Source organism: Saccostrea cucullata, unplaced genomic scaffold (genome assembly GCF_032062105.1).
Source record: "Saccostrea cucullata isolate Sc308-1 unplaced genomic scaffold, CSIRO_AGI_Scuc_v1 ctg3268, whole genome shotgun sequence".
NCBI lineage: Eukaryota > Metazoa > Mollusca > Bivalvia > Ostreida > Ostreidae > Saccostrea > Saccostrea cuccullata.
Window position 1 is genome coordinate 1 of NW_026930773.1, and position 16,260 is coordinate 16,260.

The following is a 16,260-nucleotide window of genomic DNA, read 5'->3' on the forward strand; positions in this document are numbered from 1 at the left end:
ATCAAGGGAAGGTAATTTACCATATAATTTGTTTTTATATATTTTTGTAGAGAAAAGAGAAATAATGAATTTTAATTCTGATTCTTTTTCATACTTTTTACTACGATGAAGTAATCAATCTTTCTGGATCTAAATGGATGTTGTTGTTTTTTTTAATTTTAGACAAGGTTTATTATAACTTCTCGTCCAAGTCTCCCATCCACCCTAAATGCCCGTATTCTTCGAGAAGTCTTTGTAGAAATTAAAGTAAAAGAGCTTTCGGAGCAACAAGTTTTGACACTTTTCAAGACAGAGTTGGCCACACAAAATATACAATATGTTAGTACAACTTAAATTAAGACGACTAAATATAAAATAACTTCTTTTTATGATTAATGATTGGAATTTGAGTATTCTTCCGATTAATTTTGCTTATGTCGTGCTCATTAATTATTGTTTGTTTTTATTTTTCTAAATATAGAATGAGAAGGATATAAAAAAGATGGCATCAATATGTTCGAACTGTCCATTAGCCATACTTTCTCTAAGCAGAGTATTAAAAGAAATTTCTTCATGTACACTTAAAGAAACCTTTTTGCTGTATAGCAACTCGACGATTCACAATGATATCATGGGAATAGAAACTTGTCTACAACATTCTTTCTCTGCGCTGAATAAATCGGACAAACAAAAAACAATGTGTACCTTGATGCAACTGTCTGTTTTTCGGACATTAAAATTTGATATCGAGGCTGCTCGGTTTGTTTGCGGAAGAACGAGTATAGGACATGCAAACTTGGAAATTGAGATCGGCGATCTGCAACAATATCATTTCCTAGAATCCAAAGAAAGTTTATTTCAGTCAGAACCAATTGGAAAAGAACATGGACAAAAAGTATCTTCAGTAAAATGTTACTATATCCATCCATTAGTTTATCAATTCCTTAAATCAAAAGAGAAACAATATCAAAGCATTGTTAACAAGGCAAGGGAAAAATATGTCGAATTTATGCATAAAACGATATCAAAAACATCAAAAATGACTTCCGCTGAATCGCTTACGATTATTGCCAAATACGAACCTCATTTTCAAACTTTCTATGAATACGTAATTCATTTGCATACAACCACTAGACCTACCTTGATTGATCTTCCCAGCACATTAAGTGTTGTAAACACTGAATGGTTAACGGATTTAGTATTGGATACTACTCGTCGATGTCAATTTTTCAAAAGTATGATTTCTGACGCTGAAGAAGAAGGCAAGGTATTGGAACTTGTGTATTACAAAACTTGTCTGGCAAAACTTTATTTTGATAATGATAGACTAGAGAGGTGTCACACCATTTTGACCGAAATTGATTCTATAATAAATAAACAGAAACAACTCTCTAAAACAGCTAATTACTTAAAACACAAGAAGAAGATCAGAGACTATCCTTCTGCATTGATTCTCGGTGGCTTTTGGACAATGCAGGCTCGATATCTAAACATATTTGAAAAGTATGGCGAAGCTAAACAATACCTAAAGTGGGCATTATCTATAATGCAAAAAAAGGAGAGAGATTGTTGGTCACAAATTGCAAATATTTACAATTTAATGGGAGTTATTGCCTTTAAATCCAAAGAGTATAGCACTGCAAGAGACTTCCACTCTAAAGCTCTCACTTTGGTTGGAAAGGAACATGATGGTTTCATCGATAAAGACATTTTCCTGACAAACATAGGAAGTGCATTCTTTAAAGAGTGGGATCTAAACCGCCAGAATAAGGATGCCTTACAAGAAGCAGAGATTTACTACAGCAAAGCTCTATCAATGAATACAGCAATAGCAGAAAAGAGAGCCAAAATGCTTAAAATGAGGGGAAAACTTTATCTTTTACAAGGAAAATTCGAGGCTTCGGAAAAAGATTTACAGGAAAGTTTGGATATATGGAAACAATATGTACATCCACCCCACATAAATCTTATATCATCCTACCATGGAATAAGTTTCCTGTTTGTCTCGAAGGCAGCAAACTTATTAAAGATAGGGGACCCTTGTACGTATTTCGATTCTACATGTACATGTATTTTAAGTTTGCCTTTCTCTATATAACACAAACAACATTTTTATTCTCTGTTAATAGCAAAAGAGGCTGCTGGTTTCCTTACAAGAGCTAATGTAAACTACAAAGAGATTAAAAGACAGATAGAGGAGGGAGGATTCAACAACTGGCAGAAGAACAAAGTCCTTTACGATGAAATAAAGAAGAGTCACACGAGAGTTTTAAAACTACTGAATAAGGATGAGAAGGAAATGGAACAAATGAAAATGTTCTATCAGGTAAGACCAAATATTTGTACAAGGTAAAAATAAATAATTGTTTAAGAGTTCCAAATTGTATACCAATTATAAATTTTGATTTCTTTATTGAGTATAAAGATTTTATTTCTTTTTATGCATACAGGATTTTGAAGCTGGAAGATATAACAAGGACAGTCTCCCTAATCAAAGTTTGGACCTAGACGATGAATCTTCTCACATGCAATCAATGTTTACATATCAAAACATGGAATCGGAAAGTGACGATTCTGGCTCGTTATCATCTGACTCTGAAGCCTATTCTCTCATCGAAACATCCGACGAAGAAATCTCAGTTACCCAAAAGTGTGATGATAAAACAGGGAGATTTAATGAAAACACAGTTAGTCTGCCTATTGCAGCTTCTTGTGAAACAAAAAATGACATAGGTACACGAAAGCCTAAAAGCGGAATTTTCAGTGGTTCCGTAGACAGCGGCTATGGAGATTCCATCTCAAGTTGCTCCTCTTCGTCAGAGTCTAATTCCAAACCGAGGCTGTTGTCCATACCTTCAGGTTCAATGGAGGAAGATGTGTTCTCTTCTTCTGAAAAAAGTGCATTGAACCATTTAAACTCCCCTTGGAAGAGGAAATTTTGTAACAGACAAAATGTATGTTCTTTAAAGAGACAAAAAGGTTTTGACGATGATTTCCAATGCATGGGTCCCAATAATGTATATTAGACTGTACTCTCACAATCTGCTTTTGGATGGAATATGTCCAAACTCTCAAACATTGTACATGTAGTTAATTGATTTATAGAAAAGTTAATTTTCATTATATTTTATTGTATTTATCTATTATAAGTTGTGGAATAAACCGAAGGATTTTATTCAAATGCCACATACCAGTGGTTCTTTTCCTTGATTTATTCAAGCTTATTTGCATTGTACTTAATGGCCCGGACACGTTTCGGATCCTTTTTATCATGAAATATGAATATAACGAAATGTGACTGTGCTCAGAAGCCATTTTCTGGGTAAAACCATCCAAACTGTAAATATCATGAATAACAAAAAAAGAGTAAGTTTTGTTTGTTGTTTGTTATTAGCTCATCTTAGCCAAAGCTAGGCTCAAGTGAGATTTTTTTTGTTTTTAATTTTTATTTGTTTCCCCTTTTTATCTTCTTTTGTAACACAGAACACATTTCACTGTTTTGTGTGATTCAAGTTTTTTTTCTATTTAACAGACATTTTTTACTGGGGATTTAAATCACATATTTTACTATAAATGAATTATTATTCCTCTTTTTTAAAGTTTTGAATAGATAAATTGCGTGTCGAAACCTATAAAGTGAAAGTTGAATCATACTTTTTCATGTATGTTCAGGTAAACAAATATGTATGACAAACTATAGATTTAGTACTTCACTAAATAGAGTCTATTTTCACATCGTTAATTTCTTTTAAAAAGTTATCCGGTTTCATGCAAGTTGTGTCATGTGTTTTTAGAACGATCGCTATTATAGTTACTGTAAGTGATAGTTTCCTGACGAAATATGTGTTCCTAGGAAACAGATGCATTAAAGAGTGTAATTTTATAAAGGATACCTAGCTAAATGCACGCGTAATATTTTTTGTAATGGTTTTAGATTTACTGTTTACAGAAGCCCAATAACGAAAACTTAATTTAAAAAAAAACAAAACAAACAAATATCTTAAGATAGTTTGACCCCCAGGTTCTGAAAATCAGTCATTGAATAATTCAAAATACTTATAAAAATGTCTCCGAATTCTCAAAGTAAAGTGTTTTTGACCTGGGTATTCTTATAACTTTATCTTAAAAATGGCACAGGTACTTGGGGACAGGACCCCCCCCCCCCTATATACACCCCTGGTCAAAATATTTTTTGGTTATGAATTATGTTTCTAGTACTTATTTACAACGTATTTCATATGAAAAATCCAGAAAATAACATAGATTTAACGATTTACTAAAAAAAAAGTCATACCCTGTCCACAAGTACCTGTGAAAAATGGATAATATTATATAGATTTAGTATCTCTCCAATACATTTTCAGAAAATGTGATTAAAACACCTACTTGGCTTTTTTTAATTGAAAATTGATCAACAAATATATTTTAGAATGAAAAATTATAGGTATCCAGGCTTTTGAAGAAATAACATGATTTTATATGAAGGAGAGTACTTTATTTTTTTCTGTTTACTTCAGTCCTTTTATAATGCATAGTGTATTTCGTATTTCCTTTCCTTGTGAATCTTCAACAATCGCTTCTTGTTTTATATCTTGCATACCAGGTATAATACACAATTTCTTTAAACATGTATCTTTCCACAAGACGATTCTAAGAACATCAATGAGCTTTGAATCTCATTCAGACACATAAATTGTAAATTGTTGCATGAAACGATTTCAATTTCGAGCTTCATTTTGAAACTTTTTGAATTAAAATTAAAATTTATGAGTTTTCCTGTGACTGGCTGCCGATCATATATTCTTTAAATAAAAACGAAATTACTAAATAAAAAAAGAAATGAATAAATAACGAAAAATCTTGATTTAAAACGAAATTAGAAAATTAGAAAAAAAAATAAACGAGTGAATGTTTTTTTTATAACACGTGCGCTTTTTTGAATGATTCATTGGTTCACATATCCTTGCCATGCAGAACTAAAATTCCGTAATTTAGTTTTGTCTTTTTTTATTTTTATTAATGAAAGAACATTTTTGATATTTAAAACTTTTAAAATTTCTTATATGTTCTTAAACAGGGGGGTATACGCTGACTTCAACGCACTGAATATTTTCATACGTAATGGCGTCATATGTACGAAATGACGTCACAAACATGACGTAAATTTCAAAAAAAGAAAAAATGTAATATTTCATCGATATTTTGAAAAATCTGTGTGTTCAGGCTCAATATTTTGATATAATGTGTAGAAATGATATCAATGAAAAAAATATAAACAAACTTGCGCTCTATAAATTTTTAAAATTGTTGAAACACTTTGTCCTTTTTTAAAAAAGGATATAAAATCGGATTGGTTCAAACAAAAATTGTGAATAAACTACTTTGAAACAATAATATGTTCTGATAATTTATATTTCCCATACAATTTATTGAATTCAACACATTTCAGGAAGTTTTCAAAATTTGACTTTTCTGGGGGCAAATATATGCAATATACCGCATATAGTTCTTTGTTTTTATTATAATTTTTTTTTTATTTCATAATTTCGTTTTTTTATTTTGTAATTTCTTTTTTATTTAGTTTCGGTATTTTATTTTGTAATTTCGTTTTTTATTTAATATTTTTCGGTTTTTATTTTGTAATTTCGTCGTTCTTATATAGTTTTGGTTTGCACTATTGGGCTTTCGTAAATGTTCATAGTATCCATTTCCAAACTAGGACCGATGCCAATATCCATCAGCACCCTGTGAATTATTATTCCATGTTCTCACCAGAACGATTTTACTATTAAGACCTGCAAGACTATAAGGTAGGAAATTTAGATAAAGTATTACCCAAGTAGAATGAAATATATAGGGATAACGATCAGTATCAAAGCTCAAAAGTCAGGAGCAGAACAAACACGAACCCCGAAAACATCAGAGGTGGGATCAAGTGCAATGGAGGAGTGAGCATCCACTTCCGACCGGTCAAAATGCTCTTTGTCATCATCGGAAGATGACGTAAACATCCGTTGACAATAGTCGGCTTAAAAATAATTATAAATTAGTATGGAAAACGTAATTACAGTAATTTTTATCTTCAAGAAAGAATCGTACAACAATGACGTAAAGGAAGTTGATTGTTTCCCCATCATGTTTGTTAATATGTAATTTGTAGTGTTTCTATCGTTGTTTTTTTTTCCAAAATAATATTCACCACTTAATTTAATTGTCTTAAACTTGTTCAATCTACTGTTATAGAAAATGTATCATTTAACATGGAGTTTTTATTGATTTTTTTTTCAAATGTACATGCTTGAACTCCTTTCCATTTGAATACAAATGATAAAACTTTTAAATGCTTGAACTAAACAATGAGTGACTTTCAAAATGAACAGGAAAACTTCAGATTATAACTCTTGGCAATTTTAAAAATTTGCAAAATTGAAAACTCTAGCTTATTTATTAAATCGCGGGTAACCTAGCTGCTACGTATGGAGAGCTAGCATAAATATTTAATGCTACGTCCCAAATCCAAGATTGTTTGGTTACAAATTTGCAGCATTCAAGATTTTTACAAAAAAGTATTTCTATATCTAAGTGAATTAAATGTAAATTTAAATATATATTTTAACTTTATTTGTTCCAGTAATAAGTTTTTTATAAATCTTTATTCAAAATATAACACTTAGCAGCTAAGTTATTTTAAAAGATTTGTGCAAAATTGTAAACTGATTTCATCGCCATATTTAGGGTTTGTCTTCATACCTGACGGAAGGCCATCAAGATTGACGTCATGCAAAGTTCAAGACGAGGTCGGAACCAGCCCCTGGAATCTTGGGAAGGAATCAAAAGTGGTCTTATTGAGGTCATCGATACAGACAAAGACATAGAACGAGAATTCTTCAATTCGTCCTATACAAAACTGAGACAAGAAATCAAGGTTAGAATGTACATCTCATATAAATAACCCAACTTTATGGTTCTTGCTTGAAGTGCTCAAAATGATCACAGCTTCGAAAAATTTATTTTTTTAGGTGCGTTTAAACTAGATGTTAATGAAATATAAGTTGCAACCAATATCACATCATCTACCGGTATTACACTATACAATTATCTTTCAAGACTTTGCATTACTGGAATGAATTGAGTTGTTTATTTCATATTATGTTATGATGTAAACATTACGTGATTGATTTGTCAAGCAACAAGCTGAAACAATATTTATTGTTTCTTGTGATTCTTTCTTTATCTAGAATGGAGAACAATTTTTCCAGACCCTTGAAAATAATTTTGGGGAACATTTTCATGTTGTCGAATTCCTCATCAACCTGACTGAAGATATTGGACTTCATGTTGATGATGGTTCGACTAAGGTCGCTGACTCTCTTCGCGAATACTTGAATGGGTTAAAAGAGTATGAAATTGAATTGAATGAAAAGGGTCTTGGAACAAAATGTTTCATCGGAAGAGAGGAAGAACTTGCGTGTATCATCCAAAATTTGAAAACTGAAAAGGATAGAAAGGGTAGGTCTGATCTGGTTATCCTGTCATTTCTACATTTCATGGAAACATTGATGCATGTCCATGTATCTTATTTCCGTCTTTTTGACGTTCTAAATTTTTTTGTTTTCATATTTTTATTTAGTAACTTTAGATTTAAATTGGCTGAACCATATAGTTACAATTTACCATTTTTACCTCTATAATCTTCTGTTTTTAAAAGTATGATTTGGATATATTTCAAGATAAAAACATTATTCAAACCCTTTTTATAAACATGATTACTTTAATTTTTCAATCGTCAACTTCCCTTACTTAAACAGCAATATACACAAAGTTTATTACTTGCATACGGGGTTTATATCTCTCAGTTGATTCAAAACGCAAGAGCATGTACCACGTATGAACAATCGTCCACTTCCCTTACGTAAGCAGCAATATACCCTTATCACTTCCATACGTGGTTTATATCTCTCAATTGATTCGAAACGCATGAGTTAGCTCCACATTTGAACAAAGTCTAAACAGTTAGTGTTTGACAAACAAGTTGATGAAACAAGAATATAAACAGATTTGTCTAACGTCATTATTTTGTAAGTTCTATGGTCGATGCGATGACCTTGTCAGCAAATACAGTCTATTAAATCTGACTGACGTTTATCAAATTACTTATTAGACCATAAATAATGTGTACATTGAATGATGATTGTTGATTTTCCCATTCTTTCCCAATCATGACAAGGAGCACACGGTGGGTGCAACCGGTCGGCAAGGGATACTTACTCCTCCATGTCACCTGATCCCACTTCTGATGTTTAAGGAGTATGTTTCTGCTCGGCGCCTGATGTTTGTTGTTTTAATGAACTGTTGAGCTTGGATACCATTCTTTCATTTAGCAAAATGCATGTACAGTCACTATCCCTATTCTGGATCTGACATCCGGTTGCACGAATGTTAAGTTAATGTCGTAACCAAACGTTAAATTTTTAGCAACATGTTGCATAATTGTCAGTTAAATTGTTGTTTGAAAATCAATTACAGTTTAATTAGCCAACTGGTATCTCTTTTATTATTTCTATTTTCATCGAAATCTTTTCCTCCAGGACTTCTGATATGCGGGATGGGTGGAATGGGGAAAACAAGTTTGGCGGTTGAGGTCTGTCGTCATCTGTACATGGAAGACAAGTGGAATGTGTTTAAAATAGACTTAAGGTATGAAAAAAGATTTCATTAGAGATTTAGATTACATGTATATGTGTATATGAAGATACAGCTCCGACGACTTCACATTTTGATAACGTCTTTAGCTTTTCGTGTGTTTGATCTGTCTGCAGAGGAGAGACAACTCTTCGTGATTTGCTGCGCAACACATTGACGAAATTTGGAGAAAGGTTGCCATTTTCATCGACGGATAACACAGCAGGAGGCAATATAGGGGAAAGCGATCTGAAATATTTACAAGATTTACTTATAAAGAGATGTAATCATGAGAAGTCAGGTACACATTATTTTTTGGCATGTACTAGTACTTGTCTTGAAGTAACCTGCTTGTACTAAAATTAATTTATTTTTGTTATTAGATACAGTCTTGTTTTTGGACAACATTGATGGTATCCTAGAAAAGGACAGACAAAGATTTTTGTCCTTTGCTCAGCAACTGCTACAGAAGTCAAATACCAATTCAGATGAGGATGACCAATTTCCGTCGAAGGTAAAATTATTTCTTGCATTTCATTCTAGTCCACACACAACTCTACGACAGACCATTGATCATGTTGATGTATTAAAACAACTGATGAGTATTTTATATTTATCGTAGATGCGGATTATTTTCACAGCAAGAGAAAAACTAATTTCGAGCAAGGCTGTTGGTTTACGCAGGGGATTGATTCAAGAAGTTGAAATCAAAGGTTTAAATAACGCAGAAGCTGTTGAATTATTTACATTGACCCTTGGAAAAGAGGTAAGAAATACTGAACTTCATCTAGAGTACGATTTTTTATTTTTGCTGATAGAAAAATCATTTGAAAAGTCGTTCTTTTCACAATGAGATAAAAATGTACTGAAATGTTGTTTCAGCCTGATACGGATACGGTGACAAAGATAGTTGCGTTCTGTGGAAACTGTCCTTTGGCCATTCTATCGCTGTGTAACAGCATTCGAGGCTCTGAATTGACACCAGAACAGTTATTATTCCAACTCCAAATGAACCAAAAAGATGCAGGAGAATTTGATAGTTTTGGAATTGAGTCATGCCTGGAACAGTCTTTCCGTCTTTTGAATAAAGACCTTCAAAGATTTTTACTCGAGTTGTCAGTGTTTCGTACAGCCCAGTTTGACATCCATGCAGCAGTTGCGATTGCTGGTAGAAGCCAAAGTAGTAAAAAGGCGGCAACAGCTCTCGATTTAGTACATCTCAAGAGCCGGCATTTTGTTGAAGTTACGGTCGAAGGCCTAAGAAGGTCCAAGGCCTACTCTTTACATCCGTTAGTTGTTCAATTCCTGATAAAGAAAACTGAAGGAATGACTGCAGAAGACGATCTCATCAAGAAGGCAAGAAGTAGATTTATTGAACATTTTGATGGGGTGGTTCAGTCCATATCTTTAGATCTTCAAAACGACCCAATGGAAACTCAAAGAAAGCTCATTCAAAATAAAACTCACATCCAAAGTTTCTTCAGCTACTTGATTACCTCTGAAGGAAAACTGAGGCAGACATGCGTCGATTCACCGAGTGTGATGGGTGAATTTCGAAGAGATGAATTATGCTCTTTCATTCTGAGTGAGCACGAACGCAAGGATTATTATGACCAATATATCCAGTATGCCAAGGAAAATGGCTTAATTCTGGATGAGATATATTTCAAAACAGCAAAAGCAAGATTGTTCTTTGAAATCGATAGATCAGATGAATGCGAGAAGCTGTTAAACGAAACAGAGGACCTCATAAACAGAGAAAACTCCCTAGATGAAGGGACGAAATCCCCATTATTAGGACTGTTCTACTGGATGAAGGGCAGATTTCAAAATGCTAGGTCTCAATATAAGAATGCCTTAGCGATGTTTGAAAGATCTTTAAAATTCTATCAAGAAGAACCAGAACTTTATAATACGGACATTGCAAACATATACAATTCTATAGGAGTGCTTTACTACAATCAAAAGGAATATGACAAGTCTGAATGCTACCACAGAAAAGCGCTAAAGATGGCATTGGAGCATATGGGAGTTGACGCTGAGGGAATCAACATTCAAGTTTATTATACTAACATTGCAACTGCTCTTTTTGCGCAGTGGCAAAAACAATCAAAATCAAGTATTCTCGAGGAATCAAACCGCACACTCTTAAATCAAGCTGAAGAATACTATACTCTTGCCATCTATCACGACCCTAAAGCATCGGAGAGTCGTGCAAAGAAACTGACCAATCGTGGGAAATTATACCTCAAAATGGAAAGGTACGATGACGCTGAGCAAGATTTCCAAGAGAGTCTTCAGATCAGGAAGGATACCTTAGTCCCTCCCAATATTAACCTTACGCATGCCTACCACAACGTCGGTATGTTTTACTTCCGGAAAGGAGTAAACCCAGAAACAAGTAAGCCGTGCTTATCACTCTTCAAGCAAGCGCCAACTAATGTTTAAATCCATAAAATAATGTATATGATTTAATGAGGTCGATAGCACTTCTCTATTTGAGTTTAGTAGATCCAAAAATTCTTTCATTTTCGAAAAGGTGCGTTTGTCTGCTTCTTTGGGTCGACTGTAAGCGTTTTACGTTTCCATCTTCTCCAGAACCACTTGTTTGATTTCAACTATGTTGGTACTAAAGCAATATAAGGAAAAATGAATTTATTTTAATTTGACCAAGGATAGAAAATTGCTCATGTTAAAGCTATTCACAATTTGTAAAAATAATTTGTCCGCCATATTCGATTGGTCTCTCACTATATCTGAGGGCTTCTTTATAAAGCCGCTCACTTAGTTACTGTTCAGTGTAATCAATCGTCACCGGTGTGGACGGATGTATGCTATACAAGTGCAGCAGTCGGTAGCGGAAAAAATTACTGTCTACAGGAGAGTAAGACACCAAAAAGACTTTCAACAGTAGCAAAGGCCATGGCAGTATATGAACAAAGACAACTACACGCAACTGCAATGAAATAATATTCAAGATAACAAGCACGAACACAGGTAGCCATTCCATGCAGATATACGTGACAATAAAACAGTCAGGTGTAACGAATGTGGAGAGTATACCAAGATACTGATATCGAAGATATATAGTAATTATCGAAAATGGCGTATGCCTATTTACGAATCGTGTTTAGCTTTATTGAAAGGTTAAAACTGTGATTGGCCCCTAGGATGTGAAATGAGAAGAGGTCAGTGCTTTTGTTGCTCGACGTTTGTTTTTTTACAGCTGAACACGATTCGTAAAAGGAATGTGTCCGCCATAATCGATCGGACTCCAGAAGTCTAGAGGTATACAGTTATTTTTGTAACTAACGAGTTCTTTATAGCATTTGTCCGTCTACACTGTTGACGAACAACACTGATCAGAGACACATTGCAGTTGTAAACAGAAAAAAAATTCGGTCGCTATATTTTAAATAGGGGGTCATTAACTGGCAAAATTGGAAATATAGCGAGAATCAAAACATTCAGTGATAGACAACGAAATATGGCGAACATATTTCTTTTACGAATCGGTGTTCAGGTTTAACGTCCCTCTTGAGAATTTTTTTCTTATATGGATACGCCATTACTTGCCGATGAAGGGCTGTAAATTAAAACGTACACTTGGCACTCAGGGCCATTAAAGCAGTGAGGGATCTTTTTTTCGTGCTGGCACCTATTTTGACAAGGATCTCGATTGATATGGTCTCTTCCGAAGAACCGGTCTCCATGTTACCACATTATTGCAGGGCAGGCTGAGAGAGAGAGAGAGAGAGAGTTTGAGTTTGATACACATTGCAGTTGTAAACAGAAAAAAAAATTACTAGTATATCTATATTGTTATTATTGTTAAAAAACAAATAGAGACTTCACACATTTACTATTCAATTTGTATAATCGTTGTTGTTAAAAATCGGCACATATAAGCCATGTAGCTATGTAAGTACAGTAATTATACTGGTCAAGTTTTCATTAAGTTTTAGAAAAAATTAATGCCTTTTTATTCAGAAAACAAGGCGGAGTGTTTCGTACTAGCAGCAAAATATTATGAAGAGGCAAGGTTTCAGATTGAAAGAGGTGGACTGACTCTCAACGACCCAGCGTATGAACTCAATAAGAAATACCACAAACTGGCACTACAGACCATCAACGATGACCGTGGACTTGAGAAAGCAAAACAGTTTTATCTAGTCAGTTTTATAATTTAAAAAGTTAACATTTCTCATTCGATTGAAATACGATAGATATTTTTGTTGCATGTTTGAACTGGTATTAGCAAAACAGGAATATGAAAAGACGTGTGAGAATTAAAGATTATTTTGTTCTCCACAGAAATTTGAATCTGGTAAATTTGACAAGAAAATTCGGAGATGGAAAAGTATTGATGAAACCATGACGAAAAGTGAGCGATTGGCATCGACAGGAAAAAGTTTTGAGAAGAAATCGGAATCGAACCAGTCTTCTGACTCGGAAGCCGAGGCAAGCTCAGACAGTTCTGACCCTGACGACTCTCCTGTCGACATCACTGACGAAGAGGGCGGCGATGACTTTACAGAGGAGAATATCAAGTCACAGATTACAAAATCAGACGACATGGCTTACGGACATGAAGATATGGAATCATCGTCGTCCCCTCAGAAGGATCTCGGTCGGAATGATGAAGTGGAGAAAATGGAGAGAGATAAACTGGACAGCGGAATCGGAAGTCTTGCGTCGAGTTCTGCTGGATCATCCAGCAATACTGATGACGTAGTAAGCAAAAGAAGAAGGCTCGTATCCATGCCTTCGGGTTCTCTGGAAGATAATGTTTTTACACATAATGATACTGCGTAACTTGTTTATGTGGAAGAACCAAATATATATACAATAGAAAATGTTTTAAGAAGAGTTTTGTTGCTCAATAGATCTTCTTGATGTAAGCGAAGACTTTTATTCGAGTATTGAATAATACGATATCGAGATCAACTTTAATTTGAAATATTTTCTGTGTGTGCATGCTGTGATAATTGTGTTTAAAAAAAACGTTTATGAAACCAGCAGCTACAGTACGTTTTCCATGTAATTACAGAGTTTTGGGCGTGTTTTGAAATTCATTCCAAACGTATTTAATCTATTTATTCATTCAAATTTTATTTTTCGTGTTTTTTGTCTTTTAAAATTTATTTTTAACTTTATATTTTTTACTAACATATTTTTATTTGATTGTAAATCTTTCCAGCATCAGCAAGAAAATCTTTTGCTAAGCCTCCCGAATCACTCGATTAGTTCTGTCAGTATCTCTATGAAGACAGTTTATCAGTAGACTCAAACAAACGCTGGAAAAAAAATTGAAAATGTGGAGAATAAATTGTTTATTTCCATGTGCAGAATTACAAAACTCGTTCACAATAAAACGAACTAGACAAAGGAATGGGACTTTTTACTTTGACTTGGGTTTTATTTAATGCATTGCTGTTGATTTAGTCTTGTTTGTGTGTTTTTTATACGATTGATATTATACTCTTCGATCTCAGAAGAAGAAATCAAATCTTATTGATAGTACTACATCTCATTACTTACGGCAGCAACGATTACTGTTATTCAACGTTTCAAATAAGAAATCAAACAGTTCTTTTTATTGTTTATCTATTATACTAATGTCCCCCTAACTTTTTGCAGCAACAGTTACCATCATTTTAATTCAACTCATTGTTTTTTATGTATGAAATACATAGAAGTATGTGTACAATCAAATAGCATCATGTATTTTTGTTTAAATTCAAAATTGTTTTTTTATTTAATCAAAAAGCTTTTATGTGAATATATTTTGGCACTTTTTATTGTTTCCGATTTGCTGTTAGAAATGCACAATATTTGACATATTTGAAATAACATTTTACCAGCTTTGAATAAAAATGTGCACAAAAAATGACTTGTTTCTTTTCTTTGCAAGATGTAAAATAGAGAATTAATGAAAATTTGGTGGCATCTTTTAAAAATTATATGCAATATGACACTGTACATTGTAATAATCGCCTTAATTTATTGGACGTTCTAAAATAGAATTTTCACGTTTTGCTTTAGCTTCCTTGGACACTGCATTTCAAAAATGAGGTTAAATTTTTACATCAGAAATATATGGAAAATTCTTTGAAAAATGTTTGTACTCGGATCATACTCTTGCAATTGAGTATCGGAGCCGGATATCACATGTAACATTTATTATAAAACACCCTACACTTCATGAATAAAGTTGTCGATGGAAAAGTTGAGGACATCTTCAAGTCCTGTGTAACCGTTTGGCAAAATGCTCCCAAAGTCCTTCATGGAATATATAGGAAAATTCTTTAAAAATCTTCTCAAGAATGACAAAGCCATAATTCATCATGTTTATATGGAAGCTTTTGCTCAGGTAGTGTAGATTCAATTTGTTCATATTTCATGTAATGATCAGGTATAGACAGAACATTCCTTAGTCAAATTCAGTGTTAAAAAACATAGGCATAACAATTATTATAAAAAATCTTCTTCTCAAGAATGACAAAGCCATAATATATATCATATATACATTATAAAGCATGAATTTAGGTAATGCTAGACTTTCAAGTTTATTGAAATTCCTGTAACCTCAACTTATCTGTCAATAACCTGCCTCTGTCTAAATTACTTGTATGAAATATATAGGAAAATTCTTCATAAAAAAGAAGACAAGAATGGAAAAGCCATAATTCATCATATTGTAATAGTTTAATTGTTATTGCTGTTATTTATAGTCAGTAAAACATCTTAAATGTGAAACAGACTGGGATACAAATCTTTTAAGAAGGCATGGTGGGATCAGGGACACAGGGGCCAAAATGGCCTTGTTTAAAGTTTCACATAGAAATATAGGAAAATTCTTTAAAAATCTTCTTCTCAAGAATGACAAAGCCATAATTCATCATATTTGTATGGAAGCATGCTCAAAAAGTGTAGATTCAAATTTAATATCTGAAAAAAATGAAACACAGGGTAAAGGGCGAGGTGAAATAATTCAAATTTTTAAAGATATATGTAGGAAAATTCTTTAAAAATCATTTTCTAAAGAATAGCAAATCCATGATTGGTCATGGGACTACCAGTGTGTTTAACTTTACAATAAAAAGCAATTTTCAACCTTTTAAACAAGATAATCTTTAGTGCTCAGGTGAGCGATGTGGCCCATGGGCCTCTTGTTATAATTCAACTCATTGTTTCTTATGTATGAAATACATGTAAGTTTGTTTACAATCAAATAGCATCATGTTTTATTTTTATTTCAAAATATTTATTTTTTGATTTACTCTAAAAGCTTTTGTAAGAATATTTTTGCATGCACTTTTGATTGATGTACCGTTAGAAATACACACCAGTTGAAGTATTTGAAAGCTTTGAATAAAAATGTGCAAAACATGACTTGTTTCTTTACAAGATAGGAAGAGTAAACTTCCTTTTCAACAGCATCTCTTCACGTTTAATTATTTGCAATATGGTAAGTACATTGTAATAATCGCCTATTTTGAAAATTCTATCTCTCTTAAATGTTTTACTGTCCATTTACTTAATTTTTCCAGTTTGCATGCATTTTATGTATAAACTAAAATTTATTAAAAGTTTTCA

At 33.1% G+C, this 16,260-nt stretch overlaps 2 protein-coding genes across 2 annotated transcripts; both read left to right on the forward strand.

Moving 5' to 3' along the window:
* The first annotated feature begins 157 nt into the window (after nucleotides 1-157).
* Nucleotides 158-3,234, forward strand: LOC134230070 (uncharacterized). The gene is made up of 4 exons (XM_062711843.1): nucleotides 158-318; nucleotides 461-2,021; nucleotides 2,109-2,305; nucleotides 2,430-3,234. The coding sequence occupies exons 2-4, from the start codon at nucleotides 482-484 to the stop codon at nucleotides 3,003-3,005; spliced, it is 2,313 nt and encodes a 770-aa protein (XP_062567827.1). The 5' UTR covers nucleotides 158-318; nucleotides 461-481; the 3' UTR covers nucleotides 3,006-3,234.
* A 2,422-nt stretch (nucleotides 3,235-5,656) lies between these two features.
* On the forward strand, nucleotides 5,657-13,485 carry LOC134230071 (uncharacterized). The gene is made up of 10 exons (XM_062711844.1): nucleotides 5,657-5,789; nucleotides 6,715-6,904; nucleotides 7,218-7,488; nucleotides 8,568-8,676; nucleotides 8,799-8,962; nucleotides 9,045-9,175; nucleotides 9,284-9,427; nucleotides 9,544-11,062; nucleotides 12,652-12,833; nucleotides 12,976-13,485. Exons 2-10 carry the CDS (start codon nucleotides 6,758-6,760, stop codon nucleotides 13,474-13,476), a joined length of 3,168 nt encoding a protein of 1,055 aa, XP_062567828.1. The 5' UTR covers nucleotides 5,657-5,789; nucleotides 6,715-6,757; the 3' UTR covers nucleotides 13,477-13,485.
* Nucleotides 13,486-16,260: the final 2,775 nt, after the last annotated feature.

Coding starts and splice junctions, on each gene's coding strand:
- LOC134230071 (XM_062711844.1), top strand. CDS start 6,758: ATGCAAAGTTCAAGACGAGGTCGGAACCAGCCCCTGGAATCTTGGGAA. Junction 9,176..9,283: donor ATGACCAATTTCCGTCGAAG/GTAAAATTATTT, acceptor TATTTATCGTAG/ATGCGGATTATTTTCACAGC. Junction 12,834..12,975: donor AAGCAAAACAGTTTTATCTA/GTCAGTTTTATA, acceptor TGTTCTCCACAG/AAATTTGAATCTGGTAAATT.
- LOC134230070 (XM_062711843.1), top strand. CDS start 482: ATGGCATCAATATGTTCGAACTGTCCATTAGCCATACTTTCTCTAAGC. Junction 2,022..2,108: donor ATTAAAGATAGGGGACCCTT/GTACGTATTTCG, acceptor CTCTGTTAATAG/CAAAAGAGGCTGCTGGTTTC. Junction 2,306..2,429: donor AAATGAAAATGTTCTATCAG/GTAAGACCAAAT, acceptor TTATGCATACAG/GATTTTGAAGCTGGAAGATA.